The sequence below is a fragment of the Phoenix dactylifera genome, chromosome 11, assembly GCF_009389715.1.
Source record: "Phoenix dactylifera cultivar Barhee BC4 chromosome 11, palm_55x_up_171113_PBpolish2nd_filt_p, whole genome shotgun sequence".
NCBI lineage: Eukaryota > Viridiplantae > Streptophyta > Magnoliopsida > Arecales > Arecaceae > Phoenix > Phoenix dactylifera.
Window position 1 is genome coordinate 12,397,726 of NC_052402.1, and position 27,980 is coordinate 12,425,705.

The 27,980-nt window shown below is 38.2% G+C and overlaps 1 protein-coding gene across 9 annotated transcripts in view; it reads right to left on the reverse strand.

The window, feature by feature from the left end:
• The window catches only part of LOC103709501 (two pore calcium channel protein 1), a 49,424-nt gene that overhangs the window by 7,623 nt on the left and 13,821 nt on the right, over positions 1-27,980 (reverse strand). For 7 of the 9 annotated variants that reach the window (XR_604464.4, XR_604465.4, XR_005513901.1 and 4 more), the window contains exons 10-20: positions 25,751-25,812; positions 22,279-22,351; positions 20,892-20,957; positions 20,580-20,723; positions 18,708-18,765; positions 15,715-15,822; positions 14,060-14,123; positions 10,085-10,253; positions 3,853-3,917; positions 3,599-3,689; positions 605-691 (exon numbers count right to left, since the gene is read on the reverse strand). Coding sequence is in view for 6 of the 9 variants with exons in the window: in XM_008794880.4 (XP_008793102.1) it covers positions 605-691; positions 3,599-3,689; positions 3,853-3,917; positions 10,085-10,253; positions 14,060-14,123; positions 15,715-15,822; positions 18,708-18,765; positions 20,580-20,723; positions 20,892-20,957; positions 22,279-22,351; positions 25,751-25,812 (987 nt within the window). In the remaining 3 variants the exon portion in view is untranslated. The remainder of the gene's footprint in view (positions 1-604; positions 692-3,598; positions 3,690-3,852; positions 3,918-10,084; positions 10,254-14,059; positions 14,124-15,714; positions 15,823-18,707; positions 18,766-20,579; positions 20,724-20,891; positions 20,958-22,278; positions 22,352-25,750; positions 25,813-27,980) is intronic. The other 2 variants (XM_008794878.4, XM_026805580.2) reach the window with 2 other exon arrangements.

Here is a 27,980-nt window from a genome sequence, read left to right on the forward strand (position 1 = left end):
GAAACCCGCGTGGGCCTCTTAATGCCACAGAGTGGCATTTAAAGCCACTATGTGGCATTTAACGCGTCCGCGCGGAAGCGACGATTTTTTTTTTTTTGGAATTGCGTGCGGACGCGCGAGCGGAGAATGCACGCCCGCGCGCGATTCCCCACACAGGAACCGCGCCCGCAGCTGATTCCCCAGCAGGGAATCGTGCCCGCGCGCGGTTCCCCGCGCAGGGCAGCGTGCGTTCTCTGTGGCATTTGGCGCGTCCGCGGATGCGCGCGGACGCATTGTTTTTTTTTTGCTTTTTTTTTTGATGTCCGAGCGCGCGTGGCTCCGGTTCGGTACCGATTTCGGTTACCGGAACCGTACCGGTACCGATGCTCACCGGTATGCTGGTACAATTGGTCCGGCGAACCTTGGTTGGCAGATTATTAAACTAGTGGTTTAAATACTCTCACAAACATACAAACTGATTTTCCTTATGCTAAGAAAAAATAACTATTACAGAATACAACTGCTGAATATCATAGAATGCAATTATAGTAATTCTATATGCTGTCTTCAACCAAGCACATTCATTTATAAAAGAACTACAGATAACTGTTATATAGTAACTCACCAGATTAAGTAGAAGCAGTACCGTTATAAGATAAAAACTAACGAAGTAAGCGAGTGTCCAAGAAGTTCCTGTGAGATCCCTGTAGCTCTGAATAGAAAGATAACCCTTAGTTTCTCGAGGAAAAACTGCAGTGCCAAAATTCAAATTCATGAAATCTGTTACAAATTGCATAACACAAAAGTTGGGAAAACCACAAGAAATACTGAAGATGCAGACATGGTGACAAATTAAAGGAGTGCATCTGAAACATGAATTTTCTCCTTCCATGTCCATGGACAGAAGACAGTTATCTCCCCAAAATCTAGCACCAATGCCCATGGTCATCTGCCTCTCTCCCTCCTTATCCCAATATATGTAGATCCCAACTTAATATCAGCAACGTAAGTAATGGCACCAGCACCTGCTACAAATAAGGCAGTCTACCCAGAACAAGAACAAAGCGGTTTAGGAAGATCCTTTCAAAACTTGTTAGGTGGTATGTAATGAATGAAGTCTCAGTCATAACCAATTCATACAAGCTGAGATGATCTGAAACTCATTAAACTTTCGGTTTTAGTCAGTTCTGATTGGATCATTTGGCTTAGCAGCTTCAACCGGAACTTTCTCAAAACAGGCTTTTATCACAATCAAGGGGACTGATACGGACTTTCTATAATTTTACAGAACCCTAGGAGACTAATGAATTGTTGAGGCGTCACTCACTTGTTCCTTTTGAAGGTAACCTAAAATTTATGCACAAAATGCACTTCGTCAATTATATGTATAGTAAACTAAGAAATACTTTTCTCTTATTCCAGTGGAATGATTGGTCTACTTACAGGAGGGGTGATAGTCCGCATCTAACATCGATTTCAGTTAAGATTTTGAGAAAGTATGCTCTTCCCAGTGTGAGAGAAATTGAACCACTTTCTTCCCCATCCATGTGAAGACTAGATTGAAATTGAAAAGCTACAAGGCTAGTCTTTTGCAAAGAAACTTGCACAAGAAGACAAGTTGATGGATGATATGGGAATAGATTAATTTAATTAAATGGATTAGAGAAAAAAGAAGAGTTGATGAATGATAGAGATAGGTGGTTGGCTAAGGCACTAGAAGAGGAGATAACCTAAGCTATAAGTAGTATGATACCACATTTCAGAAACCACCAAATGAGACATTATGACCAGAACCAGACCATTTTGGCACGAACTGGCACTGTACTAGCATGCACCGGCCATACCAATCCCATGGTACTATATGGGTCGGTACTGTTCCGACGGAAAACAATATGGGATTTGGCATTTAAATTTTTCAAACAGTATGGGATACATACAAACATACTGATGATTTTTAAATTTTTCAAATATCGGTACCTTACCAGAAATTATTTTATAAACGTATACTTTTGATGTCGCTTTCACCAACCATCCTCATACCCATCAGTTTTCCCATCAATGTTCTGAACTTCTGATAATGATGATGTTGATGATCACCATTATTTGCATGACCGACCTTACAATAATATGTGGTATTAAACATGTAAATGTAAATTGGTATATACATGCGATATATTAAATGCATGTAGCCTCAATACACAAATGATCCTATATAAGCCAAAATACAATTAAATCTATGTCAAATAACTCAATTTGATTGTAAGAATGCTAGGGCAACCTAGCGACGGGCAGTGGTACCAATCATCCACAACCTCATGCTTGATCACATGGAGGATGATTACGTGGATGATATCTTTGTTAAATCCAGAACCTCTAAGCCCCATTTAGATTGCCACTCAGGGCAAAACCATCGAAAATTGTCGAAACTGCTGAAATCTATATGCTACCCAAGGGGATGAAAACCAGAACCAAAATGGTCTAAAATGCCTTGTTGAGAAAGGGTGCAACTCCTGATTTCCAACTTCATACTACACCATCAAACACTGAATGCCAGGTCTGGACACTGACACCAACATCAAATTTTGTAAGGCACCGATTGCTACCCCCCTTCATTAACGGACATTGCATCTGCCTCACTTTTCTCCTAACCCTTCTATCAGATTTGACCATTGACTCTCTATCTCCCTTTTCCCGATCATAGATCTAGCCACAGGTGCTCGCTCCCCCCTTCCCAGATTTGCATCATAAGTTGAACATTTTTCCTAAAACTCCAATTGATTGTCCCATCCTATCCATCTATAAGCAAATCATATTCTGTTGCTAGACACCTAGCACGGACTATAGGAACGTGACTGGCTGACTCGTATTTAACTTCACATAATAGATGTAAGCAGACCAGGAAATTGCACAATTTCCTCAGAGTAACAGTCTGTCTGTTTGTATGTATGTATTAATTAACGTATGATTAATATAATTTAAGATGGGGAGCCTAACCACCAAAATTTATTAGACTCACATGGCCATATATGCACAAGCAAGGTTCGCGGTACCGGTCGGTACCAAGCGTACCATACCCGTACCGATGGGTACCGGTACCGGTACACCAATGTCGGTACGCTTGGCGTACCGCATACCGTACCGTACCGTACCGACACTCGGTACGCCTATACTAGTGCGGCACCGGTACGGGGTTCGGTACCGGTACGGCGAACCTTGTGCACAAGGATGCAACTAGCCCTAAATTTCTATACTTTAACTCAGAGTTCGAGAGATTACTGCTATTAGTTCTTTAACAGACCATACAATTTCTTATTTTCTCATGAAGATTAAATTGCATCACTACTAAAAAACAGAGATTGCCTTTTAGTAATTTGAAGAGATTTTAGTGTAGAAAATGTGAATCAGCTGATCCACTTGATAACAATCAAGCCTATCCAGACAAAAGCAAAATCAAGCACCAAAGGGCCAAAAAGCACCTTTCTATATTTGGTGAATAACTAAATAAGTATAAACCAAATCCCAAAGTAATGCAAAGATTTACTTTTCTACAACTGAAACCATAAAATTAAAGCATACAAGAGGTTTTTTCAGTAAATGAAAGCCATAAATGTTTTATTACCTGCATCCAGACTTGCCAATTTCCCATCACTAACAAATTGAATAGTGTAACCATTCCATTTGGGTAGTCATTAAAATTAAAAAGAACATAGCTAAATTCATTAAGGAGAATCATCAATTATCTAAATAAATCTTCCTAATATAACTAAATATCATGTAATAGATCAATTATATGCCAATTCTAGTACAAAGTCATGCAAGCAAAAGACTCAATGTAAACCAGTGTGCAATGTGAGATATTCATCCTAAGGATACTCCTCCGCAAAAAGATCAGTTGCTTCCAAATTCGGGTTTCCAAAGTTTACAATCCCACCAAACAGCTGAAAATTAAAAACAACTATGAGCAACATTTCTAAATTAAATAATAATCAGGAAACAAAACTATGAAATTTACAATCAGAAATGTTGCAATCAAACTATATTCACCTTAATATAATAATACATTTATTTGTTAAAAGTTGAAAGCAATAAAAATAAATAAATTAGCACCTCCGCAAGCAGCTATAGTATAACCAAGTAAATCATAACTAAGAAAGTCTTGTTTTTTTCTTATAAGCTCATATTTGCATTTTCAAGAGTTATTGAACATATTTGACGTGGTGCTTTTGTTGCTTCTATGTTCTAGCACGACTGATGAATACCAAATTGTACATCCTTACTTCTTAGGAATCTAAGAGTGTATTAACAAAAATGTCATAAAAAGGCTTTGTATTTGTTTACATTTAAGCATCAGAAGTGACCCAATTACAGGGCATAACACGACCATTCTATGGAGGGGTACCGCCCGTGATAACACAAAGCCGACAATCATAATTTGTATACAAATCCATCTCAAACAGTATATCACAAAAGGATCCAAATTCATAACCCATTAAATAATTGAATAAATGCTAGTTCAAAGCGACTAAATCCAAATTTAAATACCAAAATCCATAACCTCAAAATTCAGAAATTCACCAACTACAAATTCATAGACAGTTAAAGAACTAAAATTCTACTACAAAATTGCCAAGCTTGCTAGCACGAATACTAAGCTTGTACCATTCTTCATTCCTAGTAACCCTATTCGTCTGAAAAAAATAAAACAAAATAAAGAAATATGACCTACATAGCTCAGCAAGTAAAACTTACACCCCCTTATTGGATCAAGTATAAATTTTTCTATGAATAATGCATCATTTAAAGATAAAACAAAAACTTAAAAACTAAAGGATTTCATGCATGCATAAATCATCAATATTTCATAGACATGGTTCCAAGTATATATTGCAAATAAAATCATAAAGCATTATTTAGTTATATCATAGTTCAAAGCATTGCTTACTGATATTCATGCTAAGGTCATCCTATACCTATTGACACAACTTGTGCTTGTAATACAAAGTATCATGTTTTGTATGCCAAATTTATACCCACCTCCAGAGCCTGTGTACCGATGAAACTAGTTCCGGATATCAATGTTTCCCAATTCTAGGGTCATACATAGCTATCTGAGAGTCTTGAAAATATTTATACTTTTTCTTAAAAATAAGTAGATGGAAAACCACTAAATATCATGATAAGATTTGTACTCCATAACATGCTATTTTTACTAAAACATTCATGGAACAATTTTTTCATAACAAAGCATCATTTTTATAATATGTATGCCAAATCGGTATCGAAATCCGTGCCAGTCGGCTACCAGTTCGGTATGAGATAAACCGAGCATTTCACCCCAGTTCAATAGACTGTGATTCAATTCTTTTAAAGAGAAGGCTCGAACTAGTTCAAACCAATGTGAACCGAGCGATTCGCACCGGTTCAACGCTGAACCACTCAGTATGGGACAATTCAGAGCGATTCAGGATAGTTCAAAGCGGTTCAAGGCAATTCATATGGGATTTTGAAATTTAGGGCCGAACCAACCCGGTTCCGCACCAGTTCGATTCGATACACGATGAACCAGACGATTTGGCCCAGTTCGGCATGCCTTAATATATGTTGATCCTTCATTTTAAAAAAAATGATATCATCAATGACAAACCATATACATGAAAAATATATAATAGTTTAAAATTGATAAGGAGCAAGGTTCTCTCTTGGTACCAGACTCTATACGAGTGCCACACTAGTACAGTATTGATACGGTATGGTACACTCGGTACGCCATCCGTACCGAGTGTCGATACGCCATCCGTATCGGATATCGGTACCGAATCGGTACGGTACAGTATGCCCTGTACCTTCCGATTCGGGCCGGTATAGCGTACCTTAAGATTAAGGAGTGTAAAATCTACCTACCTCTTTCATTTTCAACCTTCAAAATTCACTAGGCAAATCGGCTAAAATAATTTTAAAACATTACAAGCAATTAATTCCTATTCAATAATTTTAATATTATTAATATAACAAGAAAAAGGGAATGGTTGGCCCAGTGACGACGTTCGGCGACTCCAGGTAGGTTAGGTCTAAGTGACTCGATCTATTAATTATGAAGCACGGACTAGATCAAGGCCAAGATCATTTAACCAGGATCATCAATAGTGGTTTTCAGAGACACTCAACAGGAGTTAAGGTAATAGGTCTGAAAGCCTGCCCGACCACCAAGGCAACTCAGGGCCTCTTTGCGGGGTCTCGGGTCCATAGGATAGGAAGATGGGACTCTATACTAAGATTCATGGATCTTCTTAGACAGAGGAGAAGAGAGAAAGAAGAGAGAGAAACAAGAGAGAAAGAAATCCTAGAAGAGGAAGGGTTCGTTAGGGTCTATGGACTAGGTGGAGAGAGAAACATAGATGAAAATTTATTACTCTTTTCTTTTAGCAACATAGAGAAAGAGCTCTCGTTGCCATTCCCAAGGAAGAAAAAGAGGAAGAGGAGAAAGGAAGGGATGGTGGTGGTGGTCTGGCGAGGTAGCAGCAGGCAGCAATGGCGAGCAACGGAGAGTGGCCAGCAACGGCAACTGGCTACCAAGAGGCATGAAAATCAGCCCAAAACAAGGCTGAATAGGGGACCCTTTGCTCGATCGTTCTTGAGTCCCAACCCGCTTACTGGCGGTTGGGGCCCCAAAGTAGGCCAAAGGCCAATGCAAGGGAGAGGTCGAGGCCCTCGGTAATGAATGTTGGCAGAGGAGACAGTTTAAAAAAGGAAGAAAAAAAGAGAACAATGTCGAAATAGGGGAGTGGGCCTCAGCTTGATCTTCGATATTTTCTCGACAAAATTCGACCAACAACGACTCAATAAAGAATGGAGAAGGTCGGAGATGAAGATAAAGAGGGTTTGGAGGCTTCGTACCTCGTCTCCAACGAGTTTTCATAGCCAGCACAGTGAAAACTGATGATTGATTGTGATCTTGTCAACAACTCGACTATCAATGCACGTGCCATGATCGATCTTTCTTAGGTGCTAGCAATGCTAGCACAACATACGGACCAGTGGACTAGCCCTTTCTTCATGAACTCTTTCACTTGACGCTAAAGTTCTTCATGCTCCTTGGGACTCATACAGTAAGCAGGCTTGTTGGGAAAGATGGCACCAAGTACAAGACCGATGATGCAGTGTCAGATATCGTGCATAGGAGGCAGTCCACTGGGATCTCATCAAGCATAACATCAACAAACTCTTCGAGGAGTAATTTGATCACCCTAGGAAGCTTCGTAGACTCCTTGTTCTCTTCCAACACGACCAGGGCATACGCAATAGTACTCTTTAGGAGTTCAGACTTGGAGGCAAAGGTGTTGGTCTCCGATGAGGACTCGGGTGATGATCCATCTTCAAGGGTACTAGGATGATCTTCACACCACCCTTCTGAAAGGTGTAAGTATTCTTGAAACTATCATGAATAGCTCTACAATCATACTGCCATGAACGTCCTAACAAAATATAACATGCATCCATAGGAATAACATCGCACCACGCCTCAACTTGATATCGTTTTTTATAGAGAATTGGATCACTTGTTACCTTTATCTCGTTGCCTTAGCCGCGACAACTTGTAGAAACAAGATGACCTTCGATAGGCAATGTCAGCTTGTCGGCCATTAGCATTACAACGACATTCTAACATTTGCCTCTATCTATGATGACATTACATGCCTTGCCATGCGAGGCACATTTTATATGGAAGATGTGGCGCAACCAATCTTCTTCATCAACTCCCACGATCATATTCAAGCTACGATAGACCACCAAGGCTTCACTTTGATCGGCATGTACTAGCTCTTCCTCGCTCGGACCATCCTCGCCGCACTTGACTAATTAATCTTCTTCCTCCTCTTTTATGCACAACTTTTCTTCCACCAAAGAGAAGCTTCTATTTGGGCAGTTGGCTGCAATATGCTCAAACCGCTGACACTTATAACACTTACAAGGGTTGGAGACGATAGTGTTGGAACGACTAGAGTTGCTGAGGAGACGATAGTGTTGGAACGGCTAGAGTTATTGAGGATGCTTTTGTCCTTCTGAGACGGTTAGGAGGTGCTGGCTTTGGAGAGTGCCGATGTTTTTGACACAAAACTTCCCCAACCTTTAATTGATCTTAATTGTTGCTTCTCAACCTTTGTTACCAATCATATCACGTAATTCAACATCCAACAAGGTTGAAGGTGCACTGCTTGCTCAATTTCAAGCTTCAATCCTCCAAGATATCGCGCTATAGTTTGCTCTTCGGGCTTCCTAATGTCACACCTCATAAGGAGTTGCTCGAATTCCATTGTGCACTCATTTAATATCAAAAATTTTTCAAGTATACTGATTTGTCATGTTGCCAAAGATTGTGGAGCTTAAGAAGCTTATTCTGAAGATAATCTTCAAGAAGGAACTTAGATTTATGCTTACAACGCAACTTACCCCACGTTCGGATCTTGCCACATCCTTCATGCTCATGTTGTCGCTTCAAATTTTTCCACCAAGTTGATGCGTATTTTTTAAGCTTGATGGCGACTAGCTTCATGCGTCGATTATCATGAACTTAATCGTTCAACGGTGTAGAGCAAATCAACAAAAGCATCCATCAAAGTCGTCTATTTTGATATCGAAGTCATGATGGTTGTGATATGGTCTTTGTTCACATTGGTGCCAAGTATCTTTTTCACTCGATGAAGACACTTCCTATTGTAAAACAAATTGAAATCTTCCACTTCTTCAATGGAACACTTCCTTTGACCATCAAAGGGATCTATCATGGTAATGATTAGAACCCTGGAGATGTCGGCATTCACGTTGCTCTTACCATTGATAAGGCCGCTAATTTTCTTATCAAAGTTGTTCAAGCTGACGATGCAATCATCTAATTTGATGTCTCACAAATCTTGCACACATTCAACACGCTCTTCAATGCTATGACGATAGAGCATTTTGGAGCCGTGCTCTGATACCGACATTAGAGGTGTTAAACTTCGGCTGAAAACTCGAAGGAGTAAAGCTATGTCGATGCAACCGATTATGGCGAGATAGAAACCCTACTATAGCACGTACGACACAAAGTGTTAGAACAAGTGGATGGTAGTTGGAACAGGACCAGAAATGGAACACTCTTTTCTAAGGCCAAAAACACCATCTCAACTGGCCACACCAAGGATACAACTCTCACACGCTCACTCGCAAACCCTAGAAATCCATCAAAAGGGAGGAGAGTAGAGAGAAAACAAAGAAAGGATATTTCCCACAATAGAATCTCCACTAATCCAATGAAAATATTTATTAGTACAAGAATATTCTTTTTTTCATCCTTCCAGTGTGAGATTCCAAGTCCTATTCTAACTCAAAGAATCCTAACTACTAACTTTTCTAATAACATCAAAAGTTTTCAAAAACAATTCACAAAAATTCAAGCTTCCTAGAATTAACTAACATCAAACTCTCCTAACTAGACAAAACTCATGTTGGATTCCAAGATCTGTGCATACGGGACCCAAGAACCGCAACCCGTGCGGCCGGGGCTTGCGACCCATGCGGCCGGGGTTCATGATCCGTGCGGTGTCATGTGCATCCTAGGCACTCCAATGTCACTCTCTCTCTCCCCCTTGAAGGGGGTGGGGGGATCCAAGGTAAATTATCTAGACCTTGGGGATGTACCACCCAAGGCTTTAGCCCAAAACCTCCCCAACAATAGGAGGGGTTTAACCACTAGGTACCCAAAAAGTCCTTAACAGGCTACTTTGTAACATATAAGCCATCAAAAATTATATAGATGTCAATATGGTCAAATCCTAAAAAATATGAACTGCTACATGACTAGTTAATTTGCTTCTGCAGGGTGACTTGCACTTCTAACTCCTTTTATGTTATTGTCATTTCTCAGCTATCATATTATTTTGTTTCCATGATACCAGCACAGATCTCAATTTAAGTATCCCAAAAGATGCAAAATCAACTGATGATTGCTACAACTTTGACAAATATGCTTTTACTTAAACCAGGCATAATGGTTTAATGATAGTCTCTTTCCATAGGTGTATCTGTACTATCATTGCAAGATTAGTTTAGTATGATTAGAATAACATACCTGTACACCAAGGGAACAATAAATACATAGAAGACAAAATATGATCCCAAGATATGGCATCAAACTTGGAATTAATGTTAAGAATGTTGCCACAAATGCTCTATAGCGTCGAATATGCAACAACAGCCTAATCAAGCGCAACATCCTTGCAATTAAAAGATAACGAATCCTGTTGCCACAAAAAAAAGAAAATAATCAATAAATTGTGATTGTATGATAAATAGAGTAAAATAATCACCCTTTGACCCCATCTCCCCTATAAAAATAGCTTGCTGACTCATTGGGTTTGTTAAAGCCACATTAGATGTCATGCCACCAGTGCCCAATATGGAGATGACAGAGAAAGCAAGGATGTTACAAACAGAATACTCACCATCATCATTGTGAAGAAAGGCATTTTTGGCATCTTTCTATAAGAAGGCCATACACAATTAACAATAATTAGAAGCATTGCATGCAGTGATTACATTCACTATCTCTAAATAAGTTATATGCTCTCCCTGATCAGCATACAACTTTAAGCTCGCCTCCACAGGTGTCTCTACTGCTTAACAATATAGGAGCCATGTATCAAAGAAGGACAAGAGTATACATAATGAATTATATAACCACACTTTCTAGAATGAGGAACTTCAATCCCCTGAAAATAGTGAAGCTGTCTGAAATCTTTTCAAATTGATTCTCTTCTAGTTAGAACTATTTCAGAACCATGGTTCAAGTGCTGGCCCGTGCTGGGCTAGTGCCAGCACACAGCATTGGATCAGTACCAACTACCAAGTACCAAGAAAGCAGATAAGGTAAGTATTGAGCAGTACCAACCTGCACTGGCTCATGTTGAATAAAACTTTAAGGGCTCTGAAGTCCCTTTTTATGTTCCAGCATGACACATGCCATCTCAGCCACTAGCTGGCATGCACTGTGCCAGCAGCATTTAAGTCCCTTTCCAGACCACCTATCTCTGTTTGATCATTTCCAGTAAGAACAAGATGATCAACCTAAAGAATAAGAACAATTATACCTCAACAGGTACTCTTAATAATTGGCACAAAATTTAACTTGACTTCTTGAAACCAAAGTCAAATAGAGTTTGACGAAGCACATGGAGTCCGCTCCAATCCATAAATGGAATTCTTCAATAGACAAACAATTTCTATAGGACCGAAGGCTAAAGGGCAGATCCACTAAAACCTCTTTATGCAGATATTCTATACAAGAAGAAATTTTTCGCATCAAGCTGAAATAAAGGCCAGCCAAGTTTAATTCAACTGAATTCACCATTATCACTGAGTTAAGCTTGGCTGATGGTGAGAAGACTCGGCACCCCACTCCATACATCTGGGTATAGGCCTTAAACGTAAACCAAGGTTCGTACTTTTAAATAGAGCCATTTGGCTCATACTTGATTGTATATAACTAGCAGCACTCAACAGCACATACTCCCGTAACAGTACCAATTCTCAAATTCCATTTTTTGTGAAGTGCTTCCATCTCATTCATCATATTCTTTTAACAATCAAGATTTGAGAAAGCTTCCCAAAGAGTCGAGCAGATATAAGATAAAATGAAAAAAGCAGCGGACTTGAAATTACGAGAAAGGGAATCAGATGAAATAAACAAGAGCCACATCATACAAGAATAATCGAATGAGCCACATCATACAAGGATAATCATCAGCGGCTCAGCGCCCTTCCATCACCTTCGCTATTGGTCCTCCAAAGAGATGATATGTTTTCCAAAGGTGTGGATGACATTGGAACTAATCCTGGCCAGAATTTAATTTCACTGGAATTCTTTTTGCTGCATGTGCCAAATCAAATTCGTTACTGAGAGGCATTTAACTTCCACACATCCTTATTCAGTTGCTACAGTATTAATATCTGTCGATGTATTCTATGCCAATGGTGTGCCACCTTGCCATTGGCACAATACATACCATGTTATGGCCTGCCAGCGCAGCACTAGCATGGCCTGTAAGTGTTGTACGATGCAAGCCTAGTGCTTGGCATGCATTGGCATGGCTACATGCCAAGCACTGGCATACAATTGGTATGGTATCACTGCCACGTGCCACTAAGGCAGTGGTATGACACTTTCTCATGCCTCATCACAAGTGCCAAACAGCACTTTAATCCACAGTTCACAAAGGCTCTTTCTGCCTTATTGAGTTAACGAAATTTTCTAAGACAGTACATAAGAGAATATCACATTGTTGAAAAGGATACTCCTAACTTGAGAGGTTTCTTCATTCAATTAAAAAAATTTACTATGTATAAAATTTGGATGTTCCTTCAACTGTCCATGTTTCCTTTAACAGTGTGGAAAAGCTTGACAAATTTTGGCCATTGGAGATAGTTCCATTCATTTTGATATGCTGACCAGATTATTACGCACAGAGAAGGAATTATTTTGTCCACTACTTATCATTTCTATGTCAAAACAAAGGTAAATTGTTCTCACACTAGCAACAAAACAATGGTACCTGGATTGGAGAGAAGCAAGATATCTCCCATTCCAGTACAAGAGCAGGAATAGATCTCTATATGATTTTAAAAATGATATAGCAAAGCCCAACATTTTCCTTAAAGGAAAAGGGATAAATACAAGGTTTGATCCCTAGTCCCTACACACAAGACACAACCACCTCCTCTTGACCGAGAACATCTTATGGTCAAATGTGTATAAAAGCATTGATATGTGCATCTAACCACAACCCCTGCCGCCCGCCCCCACCTCCCAAAAACAAAAGTGATGAAACTACCAATATATTGCAGCAAACCATGAAGATAGGTTCCCTTGTCTAGTCAGAATCTTTAAAATTTTTAAAATGACTGTTACATTTCTAAGGAGAGGCATGAGGATGACTTTTGAGTCCAACTAGAAGAAGAGAGAAACAGACATGAAAAGGAAGAACATGGAAATGGATAAAAAAGCAGAATAGGAGGGTATGCAGTATGCACAGTCACAATTCTTCAGAACTGTTCTCCTTCAACTTCATGCTCTTATTCTCCATGCCCACCTTTTGGAAGGGTGAAGACAGAGAACCCTCATGTTTGTACAAATTTCAATGTAAAAATAGTGCGGCATCCTGCATATATCATATGGATTCCCTAATGAGATTTTATATTCATTCTAACACTTGCTCCTCCAGTTTCAACTTGCTTCCTCTAGACCTCTTAGTTCAAAAAATTCTTATTTACTATCTAAAGAAATCTTTTTTCATTAACAAACTCTTTTATCATCATAGCCGTAACCAGTCTACCTTTCTCTCATCAATCCCAAATCCGTAAAAGTGATGGATCTAGGATGTAGAGTACGCGATCGTTATGCCCTTGTCAAGAAGTAGTTCCAAATAAAGTTTGCCGTACCGAACCAGTACGCAATCTTGTACCATACCAACACTCAGTATGCCTCGTTGTCTCATATTGTACCGTATACCGACATTGTAATAGGGTGGAACCGATACAAGTCCAGTACTGAGATGGAAAACCTTGGTTCCAAAAGTTATCAACTCACCAATCATGACATGTTTGCCTACTCTAAATAACACCAGTAACTTGGGAAATGGGAATACATAAGATATTACTCAGCAAGTCCTTCGTATGACCATTTCAATTCTTTTCTCCCCCCACCCAAAAAAAAAAAAAAAAAATCTTTTTATAATAAAATAAATGAACTGGTTTCCCTTTAAAGTTCGACAATTTTGTTCAGAAGACCTTAGTCTCTTCCATTACTAGCTTACTTTGGTGATGAATATGTTTTTCAATGATGGCTCTTGTTATTGCACACAAATCTAAGAGCTGCAGAATGACTGGATAACCACCACTTACTGAATTAGCATGGGACGAATAATCTAATTTATTTGGTCAACTAATTGTACATGGAGTTAGGGATACCATTTGTATTAATCTAATGCATCTCACTCATTTATATAATAAAGATTATACTTGAGTTACCATGGAGTGAGAAAAACATTACCACTCTCCATTTGAAAGAAAAGGAAGCTGATTTGGGAAGAAAAAGGTCAGACTCTCTCCAATAACTGCAACATGAATTACATCCATCAACGTAGTTCATCAATCAAATACCAGAACTGTACATAAATATTTGAGCATGATGTTTGATGAAAAAACAATGAATGAAAAGATTAAAGCAGCAACAAGTATAATGTAACATTATGCATACCTCCAGAAACATGCACTGAACAGAGATTACAATGCATAACATTTCTCTAAAGGAATGCACTAGCTTAGTTAAGCACATTGCTACAATAATTAGATTCAAAAACCTACAAGTAAATACACTCAAAGTTATTTATACAGTCACTAAGTTAAAGGAGAACAATCGATCCCTCATATTCTCCTGCATTAAGATGCTTTTGCACGATGTAAACACAGAAGTTTGAGGGTTCAAATCATGCTATATGATTTGTATATATTCGTTTCCTAAGAAAATTCACACAACAAATTTCAAAACTCAAAAGAGTCATCCATAGGCAACTGACAGATCCTCCCTCCCCTGAAAAAACAAGAGAGGAGAGAGGATTACTAATGAATGACAAGTTGATAGGATTATGATGGTACACAAGTACATGCAATGATCAGTGAAGATTTTAAATTGAAGAGGGATTTAGATCTAATCATTGACAGGTTTTAGTGAATATGGAAATGAAGATGAGACCACGATTCCATTTGATGGACAAAATATACAACAAAGTAATCACTTTCATTATTTAGGATCTATGATACAAAATAATGGAGATATAGATGAAAACATATGTTATAGAATTAGAGCTAGTTGGATGAAGCATAGAGGTGCTTCTAGGAAATGTGATTGATGCATATATGTGATTTAAAGGAAAATTTTGAAGAATACCAATAGGGCCTAAAATGTTGTATGGCTTGGAACGTTGAATCATAAAAAAAGATCCAAGAAAACAAGTGTCACAGAAACAAGAGTATTGAGATGTGTGGTAGAAGATGAAAGGATGATGTGACAAATGAATACATATTAGAGATTCCAGGAGTTGCACAAACTAAGGACAAAGAGATGGAGAATAGAATAAGATAGTATGGGGATGTACAACAAAGATCTGAAGGGATCCAGCAAGAATAGGTCCTTTAATTTAAGGATGCAACAAAGGAAGGAGAAGGCCTAAGGTTACATGGATGGAGGCTATGACAGGATATCCAAAATGCTCAAATTGCCATTAGAGGTAGTTCAAATATTCAACAAATAAGAATGCATAGAGGCGACCACATTAGTTGGGACAAGATTGGTGGTTACGATCATGGTCTCAAATTTCAGTGGGATGTTTTGAGGGACACTGGGATAGGGTACTATCTCAAGTGTCGGGATAGGACCGCCCGCCATTGTCCTAGAGTCCCAATCGGCACATCTTGGGGCATTTCCTATCCCAAGTTTCGGGATGGTGGCACATCCTGTTCCATAGGCAAACTGTGACGGCCCTATCCCAGAGATTTAAAACCTAATAATAGTAAAAAAAATATGTAAATTGATCTGATGCACAGGAGCAAGTTTTTAATTGCATGCACAACAAAAACAGTCCTTGGTACCTTTAAAAAAAATAAAGAAATAGTAATATTTGATATGCCAAGTCAGTTTGAGCTTACCTATTATCCATGTGATCACAAAATCAAACTGATTTTGGCCTTCCAACCAGTAAGCACCAAATCCAAATGAAAATATTTTCAAAGCCATCTCTAACACATAAATCCACCCTATAGGATATTAAAGATTTAATTAGTGTCCAACATAGACATGATTGAAATATTGCATGGCAAATATGTGAAATTATATAACTATAGAATTGAAAAGCCAACTTCAAAATTTGTTTTTTTTAATTCTTCTGAAAAAGAACCTATGGTCAATGCAAACAAAATACTCTATAAGATTGAGATGATATGTAGATAATCTGCACTAAATGAACATGAATAACAAAACAATCAATATCCTAGACCCGTTGATAGAAATATACTCCATCAATAAAAGCAGAATGTAAATCAAATAATGAGTAAAATTTCATAATTTAGTTAAAAACTAAAAACAATTTCGGTTTGTGTTATGTATTAATTCTTATCTAGCATGTATCATAAAGAAAATGTGATTTACTCAGCACATAAAGCATTTGTAGCAGTTTAATTGTAAAAAGATATAAATAGCATTACATGATGTGAAAGAAACACAATATGAAGTTATATCATAGCTACTAATATTTATTTATTTCATCTTGCAAATTGAAAAAATAATTCCGTTAGAATTCTATTACGCAATTTTGGAGGAAATCAGCATTAGATTTATGGCCTACATGCCTGATTTATAAACCAGTTTCTTCTGAATCTTCATGAAGCAAATGATTTGTTTTGGATAACCTTATTTACCATAATGCTCTGCTACATGTCCACACCTCAACTTTAAAGGCTAAATAACAACCAAGCTACTTAGAAGTTTTCACATAAAAAATAAATATAGTCGTGAATTGATCAAATATCTTTATTTTGAAAAGATAGGAGGTGTCATTAGTGAGTCTGTTAGAAGAATTAAGATGGGAAACAATTGAAAAAACCAAGAACAAAAAGGTATTATTTTTATGCAGAACGTACAATACCCAAAGAAAATCTCTGTGAAGAGAGGAAAAGGAAGATGTTATAGAATTGTCCAGGAACTCCACCAATATAATGTGATTTATCATTCTATCTTCATTATCAATGTCACTCACTTTATTGCTAGATATTATGCAAAAATGTGTTCTTCAAAAGATCCATAATAAAACCCAGAAACAGGGTGTTAGGCATGGCTAGATATTGGAACTGAAAATGGGTTAGGCATCACCTATTTAAATCATTTTTTAGAATATTTTACTTGATAAGGTGTTTTTTAATTTTTAATTATTTTTTAATATTTTTATTTTGGCTCAGCATGCAGGCCGGCATGGAACAGCATGTGCCATGATGACCACTCACCAATGTGCCCTATGCCAGCAGCAGTTATATCCCTGCCTAGAGGATTTGCAAAATTTTTAAAGTTCAAAAGGTAACTACACCACCACGTGTCAAATTACAGAAGTTTTCAAGTAAATACAAGTAAAATTTGCTCAGGAGGTCCTTTAACAGTTGATTTTTACATACTGGACATATAAAACTAAGAAAGAAAGGTAAACAACATAGCAATGAAGGAACATGAATACTTTTTGAAAAACTAAGGATTTTGCCACCTCAGTCCTAACTGAAATGCAGACTTCTTTGGGGCTTATTTGGGTAGTTAGGACATACACCGCATTAGATGGGGTTCAGATTTTCAGATCTTTTTAATCAACCCAAAAAAATACAGATACAAATCCATAAAAAAAATACAAAGTACTCTTCTTAGTAGAGGACCAATGGACAACATATGGTGGTGGGGGAGGGTCGGACTATGGAGAGGGAGGGGCACACGCAAGCATACGCAAGAGAGGGGGGTAAGAGGAGGACATAGGGAGGGAGGGGTGGATGGTGGCAGCGAGGGTCGGACTGTGGTGGGGAAGGGATACTAGAGAGAGAGAACATGAGGGGTGGATGGTGATGGGAGAGTGACGGACAGTGGTGACCAGTGAGGGATGGCCACCACATAGAGAGTGGCAGAGAGAGGCGGGGGCCAACAGGTGGATGGCGGTGGGGGATGCTCCGACGATGGTCAAATAGGGTTGCCGTTGAAGGAGAGGAAGGGCGATGGTGATGTCCTCGTTGGAGATGAGGAAACGGCCTCATAGAGGGGTGCCATAGAATAGAAAGGAGGGAGCACAACTTGACAATCACAGGACACAAAAAAAGAGACCTCGAGAGGTCTTTTTAATCATCCATCAGGATCACATGGTTCTGGACAGACGCTGGACCTTTAGATCGGGCATCCTAATACCTGATCAAGTCTAGCACGGGCCATTGGTCTAGGTCCCTCACATTCTTATGGATCCAGGCCTATCCAAATAGTCCCTTACATTAGTTCAGGACAAACTTACCTTGCTCATTGGCATCAGGGGTGGCCTTAAGATTTGTATTCCATGAATCATGATTTGCTACTTTTTTAAGTGAATTGGTTCGTTCTGAGGTAATGCCTGAAAATTCACGCTTTTAGGTTGAAGGCTTGAAGCATTTTTATTCATTATTTTTTCTGATTCTTATCCATGATGGCTCGAAATATTCTATATAGTACTAATCATGGTCTGCCGTACTGATCGGTACGTACCGGTACCGGACGGAACCGGTACGGTACAGCTATATTTTTCGATTCCGACTATTCGCAATCCGTACCAGTTAGTATCGGTCCGTACCGACCCATACCGAACTGGTACCGGCCCGTACCAACCGGCCCGTACCGATCTCAATTTTTTTTTGGCTTTTTGTCCGAACCAGCCAAACCGGTACGGTACTGGTTTGGTTTGGTATGGTATCGGTACTGGTGCCCACCGGTACGTCGGTACGGTCGGTACAACGGACCTTACTACTGATCATACATCTCATTTGAAAGTAGATTAGGAAACTATAATGACAACTTGAATTGCCCAACTAAGAACTTTGTTTTGGGCTTTCGCATGATGAAATGACAATTAATAAGTCTATCGAATCCCTACCAAAGAAAAACTCCACTTCCTGCCAAATTTTCTGCGCAGAACTGTTCTCTATATCAAGCTGCAAAAAGCAAATTTAATCAATTTAACATTATAGGAAAAATTATCACCAACAATGGCAAAATATGTTGTCACTGAAGCTAGATCTTAAATTCTACTTTAAACTCCAGATGATGGTGAGACAAGCATGTGATAATTGGCCATTGAAATGGAACAAATGAAGAACCAACAATAGAAGCACAACAAAGTATGGATGCATATAATATAAAGACATACCTTATCTTTGGCACATAGACTCTTATATTGTCCTTATGAAAAATAAATTCAGAATTATCAAATCTCAGACATCAATTGGATGAAAGATACATAAACAAAAGCATATGGTACTGGCTCGACTCCAAAGCAGTTCAAGTTGCAAGTCATTTCACTTCACAACAATTACATATCAGATTTTGAATTTCCTGCCTAAATACAAACTGTTTGTTCATTGTACAATGTACTGTTCATCTACTTGTTCCTTACTTGAGTCCAATGTTTTGCCTGTAATTTATAAATTTTTCAGTATGCATTGTCTAAATCAAAATATGATCAAAATTAGTTGAATGTATATCTCCTCGTCATGCTAAAATGGAAAAAAAATCCTGCTAAAATAGAGTTGATTTTTTTCTTACATAGTCAGCAACATATGATCAACCAACATCTAAGAACGGCACTCTAACTAAAACTCAAGGGTTAGTGGCAAAGAAACGAGACATGTAGAAGGGTTAGTGACAAGCCACTATTTAGGACACTTGCACCCAATGTCGGTGGAACCAGTACAGGGCACCATATCGGTTGTCCGGTGAAACGAGTCGGTACGGGCCCACACCATGCCATGCCAGGCCTGTACCGACACAGTAGAGGACGGGGGAGAGAGGAAAAGAGAGAGAGAGAAGGGGAAGAGGGAGGGAGAGAGGGATCAGCATTGAATCCGGAACCGGTACAGTATCGGTTCGAGCCGCCACCGGTACGACGGACTTTGGTTTCTAGATTGGAGTCAAGTCCAAGGTATCAACTATGAATGTGATCCCAAGATCTACAAGCAACATAGACACTCCACAAGGGACTAGATATTGGTATAGTTTTTTGTATTTTAAATATATATGCATTTTAGTAAAAACTATATATTTATTTTTATTCATTACAAATAAATCCATCAAGCAATCATACAGTCTCAGGGCCAATATGAAATAAAATAACAATAAACAACATTAAAATCATATTTTGAAGATCCCTAAATCCTAAAATAACCATAACCAAAGAATTAAAAATAAAAAAAGAAAAGATAAACAACTATCATACCGATACATTGTACATATCGAATATTGTTACAGTACCGTACCAAACTAGTACCAAACATGTACAATACTAATACCAAGATCGAGAACCTTGATCACAACACAAATGCATAATTGATGACAGGCTACATCAACAGAGAGCCCACACTATTTGTCATGATCAACATCTACCACCATGCATTGAGTGGGGTGGACATGGGCATTATCAATATAAATAGTGCATAATACATATCAAATAATATAAAGCAAGAGTCAACATCATTGATCACGACATGTATTTCATTAGAATTCAACCAAGCATTCATGAACTATAACCCAAAAAATCTGAATTTGTTATTAATGTTTCTGCTTTTGTGATCATCTGACATACTATGAAAAAAACCTCTAAAATATTTGAATTTTTATTTTTTTCAACATTTTAAGTATTGCAGATCATGATTAACAGAATAGGAGGATAGCTAAGAAAGATAGCACAAAGTAATAGGAAAAATTATCGTGATAAATTTACACAAAGAGCTCAATGTTGCATTAATCTTACCGTTGTTTCAATAACAACAGCAACTAGATTGAGAACAAGTACAAAAACTATAATATATCCAAACATGGGGCTGCGCACAAAAGCTTTCAAATTCTTGCACGGAGGTGAATGGTAAAATGATGGGCAGTTTTCAAACCATGAAGGCTGCAATGTCCAACATACACCCAGGATTAGAGATTAGATTTTTATCTAGCAGTTGAGAGCATGCTACTTACAGGTAAATAAATAGAAAGAGTGAATGGAATCTGATTTTCTGGTCATATTCTTAAAAGGTATATTGCATGTTTTTAACAGCATCGAGCATTGACTTACAGAAGGCTCCTTTTGAAACCTTAGGGCAATTGCACTGCAGAGATCAGTAAATTCTTCCAAATTAATCTGGGCAAAAACATGAAGTTGAAAGCATGTGAGAGAGGAATAAAAATCAAAATAAATTTCCCTCATAGAAATCCAAATATAGCAAACATAAAATCATTAATACAGCATTTTTTAAGCAGGAATCGATAAATACATGCTTAAGAGCTATAATATGGCATATATGGGGACAGGTGCAGCACCAAAGATACGTTTCTTTGAAGATATGAATTAAGCTGCATCATGGGACTTGCTGTCACATGAAAGATTGGATATAACATACCAATTCCACTAGTGTAGGTGTATATTAGTAATTGGCATGTCTAAACATGTTAGAACCCTTTGGAAGTTGTTTGAGAAAAGCTTGAACACTAGTTGTTAGAGGTTTAAAATGAATGACCATTTCAATTTTCAACAACATTTAGGACATTGCAGTTAAACTTTGCACCTCAAAAGAAAAACATGTTTAAGCACATTAATTGCCAGAACCAAATGCCCCAAAAAGAAAATGCCATTGAGCAGAAAGATAATCTCAAATGGCTCGGATATATGTAGCATGGGTTTGTGCAAAGAATACTAAGGTAAACAAAATAAATCTGAGTAGTAATGACAGTTCAATAATACAAAGACTAAAACAAGTGGTAAATTCATTTGCAATAACACCTAATATAATAATGTTCCGAGCTCGGATACATGTGGAAGGGAAATACTAATGAAGGCAAAACATCACAAATCTTGGATGAAATATTGAGGATTGAGGAATGATATAGACTTATTATACCTTAGAATATATCCCTTGATAGAGACATGGCATGAAGGATTTACAGAATCCAAATGGAGAGGCATTAGCCTCTGGACATTAGCCCCTGGTCATGTACTAGTTTCACACAGATTCACCAAAACCATAACCAACCAAACCTTGCCAAACTATTTGGGGATTCCTCATTTTCCAAGCATTTTTCAACTTAAGGAGACCATTAGTGCTACTTCAAGCTGTCATGCAGAATTACATATAATAAAATGAAAAAAATGAAACTATTATAAGATTCTAAATACAGAGCATCAGTGCAATGTTAAATGTGCTGGATTCATAACCAAATACTTCAATTAATAAGACGAGTTCAAATTGCAGCAATTCTTAACAAGTAGGCTTACCAAGCCAAGAAAGATTCCTAATAATGAAAAGGAAAAAATCAATGCCCATGATGTAGACGAGAGCAAAGCAAAAGCAAAGATACTGCACATACAAACAAATGCATACATATGTGTGTATAAAGGGGGAGATGAAACAGCAGCAAAGAAAGACAGACACACAGACAGAGAGGGAGAGAAAAAGAGATTTTACCTTGAAATCACCACTATCATCAAGTTCACTGAATATTAATTCAAAATCTTCCTTAGAAGTTTTTGGCAAGGACCTGAAGAAATTTTTTTTTAAAAAAAAAAAAAGCTACATAGCATCAGTGCCGATGTATTTCTGTACAACAATTGTAAATCATGAACAGTTAGCATAATGAACAAAAGTAGGTTCTGCAGTGCCAGATGATTATGCATAGTGAGTTTGTTTAGTTTATAATTGTTAAAGTTCAACCCAAAAGCTTAAGCTAGTAGGTGGAGAGCCCATGAGTATTTGAGACTCACTAGAGTACCTAACGGTCCTAAGTCCTAACCTATTCAATGTAGGACACTAGGACTACTTCCATTCTCCAACACCACCTCTTACATGCTGAGTCTAAATGGACAGACTTGAGCCTAAAGGATGGGTGACACGTCGATTAGTGGGAGCATGGAGAGATCAGCAAGCAAGAGGGACAGCTGGCTCTAATACCATGTTAAATCCAACCCAGAAGCTTAAGATAGTAGGTGGACAAGCCCACAAGTATTTGAGCCAACTAGAGTCCCTAACCTATCCAATGTGGGACTATTCCCATTCTCCAGCAATAATCACATTAAAAAATGTCAATTTCCGCACAATCTGTAATTCAAAAAAATCGTCATCCAACAACAATTACATATTAACAGGTGAGACTTGGTTGTGTAGTACAAATCATTTTGTAATGAATCATACAGTAAAATACTCAACATATAAAATGTCAACTTTGCTTCTATATGCAATGAAAACATGCAATATAGAATATATTAGCAAGTAAGGACCGACGACATTTGAAAACAAAGACATTCAGGTAGGGATGCACATGGTTCTGGGTCAAACCACATCCACAGTCAGTTTGGGTTCAGTTTAAGCATATATCAGTTATTGTTTTGAAAAACCCAAATAGATCAGTTCAGCTCCAGCTCAAGAGTTCAAGTTACCCAATCTAATCAGAACCAAAGTAATCTATAATGTATACATTGTATCAAGGTCTGCCGTACCGGTACCGGTCGGCGTACCGGTGGCCGGCCGGACCGGTACGGTACCGGTCCGGTCCGGTACGTACCGACCGGTACCGGTACCGTACCGGCCGGTATGCGGTAGTTTCAAAAACCACAGCACGCGGCGCTGTGGTTCTAAAAAAAAAAAAAAAAAATTGTACCAGTGCGAACCGGCCGGTTCGCACCGGTACGAGGCCCGAACCGGCCGGTACGGGCTCCGAACCGGCCGGTACGGGCCCGAACCGGCCGGTACGGGCCCGAACCGGCCGGTTCGGATAAAAAATCGGAAAATACCGGTTTTTTATCCGTTCCGGTACCGGTCTAGGACCGGACCGGTACGTACCGGCCCGTACCGGCCGGTACGGGCCGGTACGGCATTCCATGCATTGTATACTATATCAGAGATTCATTAATTATGTTAATTTTTGTTTTTAGATAGACTACTTGTTGGTTATATAGTTCATTGTGTCCTTGATAGTTTCTCTTCAAAAGAATTAATATATCATGTTGCTGATTTATTTAATTTCTATGGACATGAGAAAACTGAGCTAATTCAATTTGATCTTCACTGTTTGGCTTAATCTTGTTCCAACATTGTGGTAGGGTTGTAGTTCCAAAAACTGAGAACTGTTAGGTTTCAACTTTCAGGTCTGAGTCAGCCTCCAACCAAAACCAACCTGAATCATGTGCACCCTACATTGAGGTACATCATAAAATCAAAACTTGGATTAAATATTTCTGCCAAACAAGTCAGAGTACCTGACTTCTACAACATATAATAAATAAGGAATAAATATTTGGTCCGCCAGATAATGATCTCTCAAGTCAATGAACTCAAGAACCTGACTTCTACGGCATCCAAGTCTGATTTAATAAATAAGGAAGTTGCATTTTCCAGATCCAAACTAGAAAATGCAGCTCCAACTCTGATACTGTAATTGGATTGTCAAACTCCATTCCCACCCCTACATCTAGCTCTATTTCCCACCATCATCATTGGTTAATGGTGTCATTAAACTGCTCCATCAGTTTGCTTATCCTATGATAAGTAACAGATCTTTTAGTAAAGACATACAGAGGACTGTCTGGATGCCACCAAGCTGGGTCTTAAGCCTATACAAGCTTGACTTATATTGGTTGGAAGGGGTCACCTTACCAAGCCCGCAACAAGAAATGGATATGATTGAGGCCGATGTAGCCCATGTACTGACACCTCAGGACTAGAGAAAACTTCATTGAATCCTGATGTGCATCATCGGACTCCCTACCTTATCTATATCTTGCCATTGTAAAGCCAGTGACAATGAAGACCCGCCTCTGTACTTTAACCTGCCATTAGACTTGTTCCATTTTTGGCTCAAAATTATGCTAGCAATCACTTCTCAAACGACTAGTTTTTACATTTACCTTCCTCTATCTCAGTGGTGCATTTGTTCTAAATGCTCAAAACATTAGAAAAAGCCTACCAGAAGCAAGCTGCAAGCTCAACTTGAAGAGTTAAAATAGAAATTGAAGTTCAGGTGGTCGGATGTAAAATTATGGTAATTGCTGATGTAAGTTACTAAAATTAAGAGGTTTACTCATAAAGTCATAATCTATGAATCAAGAATTTTTAACTGAATTTCCACTTTGAAAAGGGTTTAATATAATTCTGATTTTAATTAGATTGCAATATGAATGTTCCTTAGATATCAAAGCAATGAAGACTTCTTCCATAGCATTAACAATTGTAAGGGGTCATTAAGCAAAAACCCTTCATATAAAGGTGGGAAATGAACAGTAGAGGGATATAGATGAAACAGCAGAAAAAGATGTGTGAATTGAGGTTGTACAACAATTAAATAGATTTATATATGAGTTTTAGAGGGAAGAAAGAGGGGATAATTTGAGAGATGTTGTATATGGATGGAGCATGTATTATGCTTCAAATACATTGTCTTAGTTATGTATCTCATCATATGTACCACGAAAATATTAGGGTATGCCCATCACATCATTATACCTGTCCAAAATTCATCAAGTTTTGAAAACCATCATTGTTCAATACGAATTTGTAGACATGAACTAGTTAATGTGTAAAGAGTGCATGATAGAGATTTTAGTTCAGAACAGAAGATTAATGTAAGGGACCTTTTCAAGAAAAGGGCAAATAGTTTGCTGCCACATGATGAACTGCGTATGAATATACCACAGATCAACAACATATGCAGTTCATTATGTGGCAGCAAACTATTTGCTCCTTTCTTGAATAGGTCCCTTACATTAATCTTCCGTGTTAAGCTAGAGCCTCTATCATATACTGCTTACACATTAATAAAATGCAAACAAATTCACCACTACTCAACACCATAAAGCTTGCCTACAGTCTTCTACCCCCAAAAAAGGAGCATAAAGCCAGTGAAATAAAGATCAACATAACCATATATGTAATAAAAAGTTCTTACCTGTACTTGTTCAATTCCTCAAATAGGCAAATGCACTGCTCTTTGTTCAGAAACCCCTGCTTCTGGCGTGCAAATAACAAAGATCAGTTATGCAAAATTTGAACTACCACATGACTTTACAATACCAGCAAATTACCCTATCATGTGAACTTAATGTTTATCAATGATATCTAGTATAATGACACAATTATTCCCTAGTTAAATTCCAGAACCAAACAGATATATCTACAGATATACATACATATATGCATGTATGTACTTGTATATATTTGAGCATGTACGTATATATGCATGTATGTAGTGTCAGGCATGCGATGCATGTGAGAGTAAGTTGGGATGCTTGGAATTTCCCCATCTCACTAATAAAAGCATTTTTTATCATTTGCATAACCTTAAACACAGGACCTTTGGAAGGTGTGTCTCTTGTTTCTCTCCCTTAAAGTAGAAATTGAATTGAGTGAGGAGTATTTATCAAAGATGGGACTAGCTTTAGAGGTGGGGAGAGTGGTGGATATGGGTTCTCAGTCTTTCACATTTATACTGAAAAATATACTGACATGCACACCGTGCAAAGCTGGGTTTAAAGGCTTTCCATGCAGTGTAATAGTATACACAAGCAGATACATTTACATGCATATATACATAGATATTATGTACGTATAATAGATATTGTGTATGTATGTCATTCAGGACAGACAGACAAACAGATGGATAAATAGACGGACAAACACACACATATCACTTGTATTAGATACCAAATGATGTACTCAATAAAAGGTTTGCCAAGGCACAACATATTAAGCAGGATCAAGTTGGCTTCAATCCAGAATATATCTATACAAAGTTAACCCTATCATATATAAGTCTAATGATCATTAAATTATAAAAGGAAAAAGAAAGAAGAAGAATAAAAGAAAAAGGAAATACCCACATTACTCTCATGGAAAAACACGTTTGAACCAAAATTTAGATATAGCTTTTCATGCAATCATTGACATATGCGACCTACTGCAAAAAACAGTCTGTACGTCCAATGATCACATGTCGTCTCACTATCGGGTCTTGTACTTATACCGGTGCCACCCTATCATTGTATCGGTACGCCCAGTATGGAAGCCGATTCGGCATACCGAGTGTCGATACGACCCCCATACCGTATACCGGTACTGAACCGGTATGGTACAGCACGCTCCGTACCATCCGGTTCGGTGTGGTATGGCATACCATGAGTGATGTTTCATCGATTGTATTCTGCAAGGCACATGTAGTTAACTGGTTATATTCGAATATCGCAATCTTTCATACTATCAGCATAACCAACAAGTATCATAAAATCATAAGGCACAATTTTATGAATCATTTTCTATGAGTCCTATTGAGCACTATTCCCTCTACAAATGCAAGCCTTATCAAATCCTTCATAAAATTTCCCCATCTAGGCTCTCTTAGACTTCCATCCAAGTTACTACTACCCCTAGAGCTCCCCCTTTCCCATCTTCATCTCGCTCTTGTCAAGGCCTCTAGAGGGTGTTAAAAAAACTTATGGAGCAATTCCAACCCTATTTTGCAAGTTTTACCACAAATCCCCACAGCATTCTCATCTTCATGATGCTCATTCTATGTGTTTGAACTTTGAAGTCTTGGACTCCCGCTGCCTAAAATTCCATACAAGTCTTGGACCTTTAATCCAGGTTTTCTGCACTGATGCGTACCAGCTAGCAGCAAGCGTAACATACTAAGCCCACATGGTATTTGTATGGTATGGGCCTCAATACAATAATGTCCCAGTACATGGAACAGCTGCTGTCTCGCCTCCAGAAATGTAACATATGTCATTACCGGGGCTGTACCATACAAACCCAACACATATAGGTAAGCTACCAGTATAAGGTCCAGAACCGAGACTGAAAATCTTGACTTCAATATAGCTCCTATAAGTCTCAATACTGCACAAACAGCCCACCCTAAGGCTGACGGTCTAGTCTCTATGACATTGAAGCCTTATTTTTGCACCTTTCATAGGTTCTATAAGTCATCACTACAAAAGTACCATTTTATTCAGCCAATCTGATTTTATTAGATATGCTTCCCCACTTGTATGCATTCCACATGCTTAATATTTGTTCCACCACCGAACTGAATCTTAGCATTATAAACTATTCTTTTCAAGACTTGCTCCAAATGGATCCCCTCAATGCTCAGCTTGTTGATGAAGAAAAAGAGAGCTGAA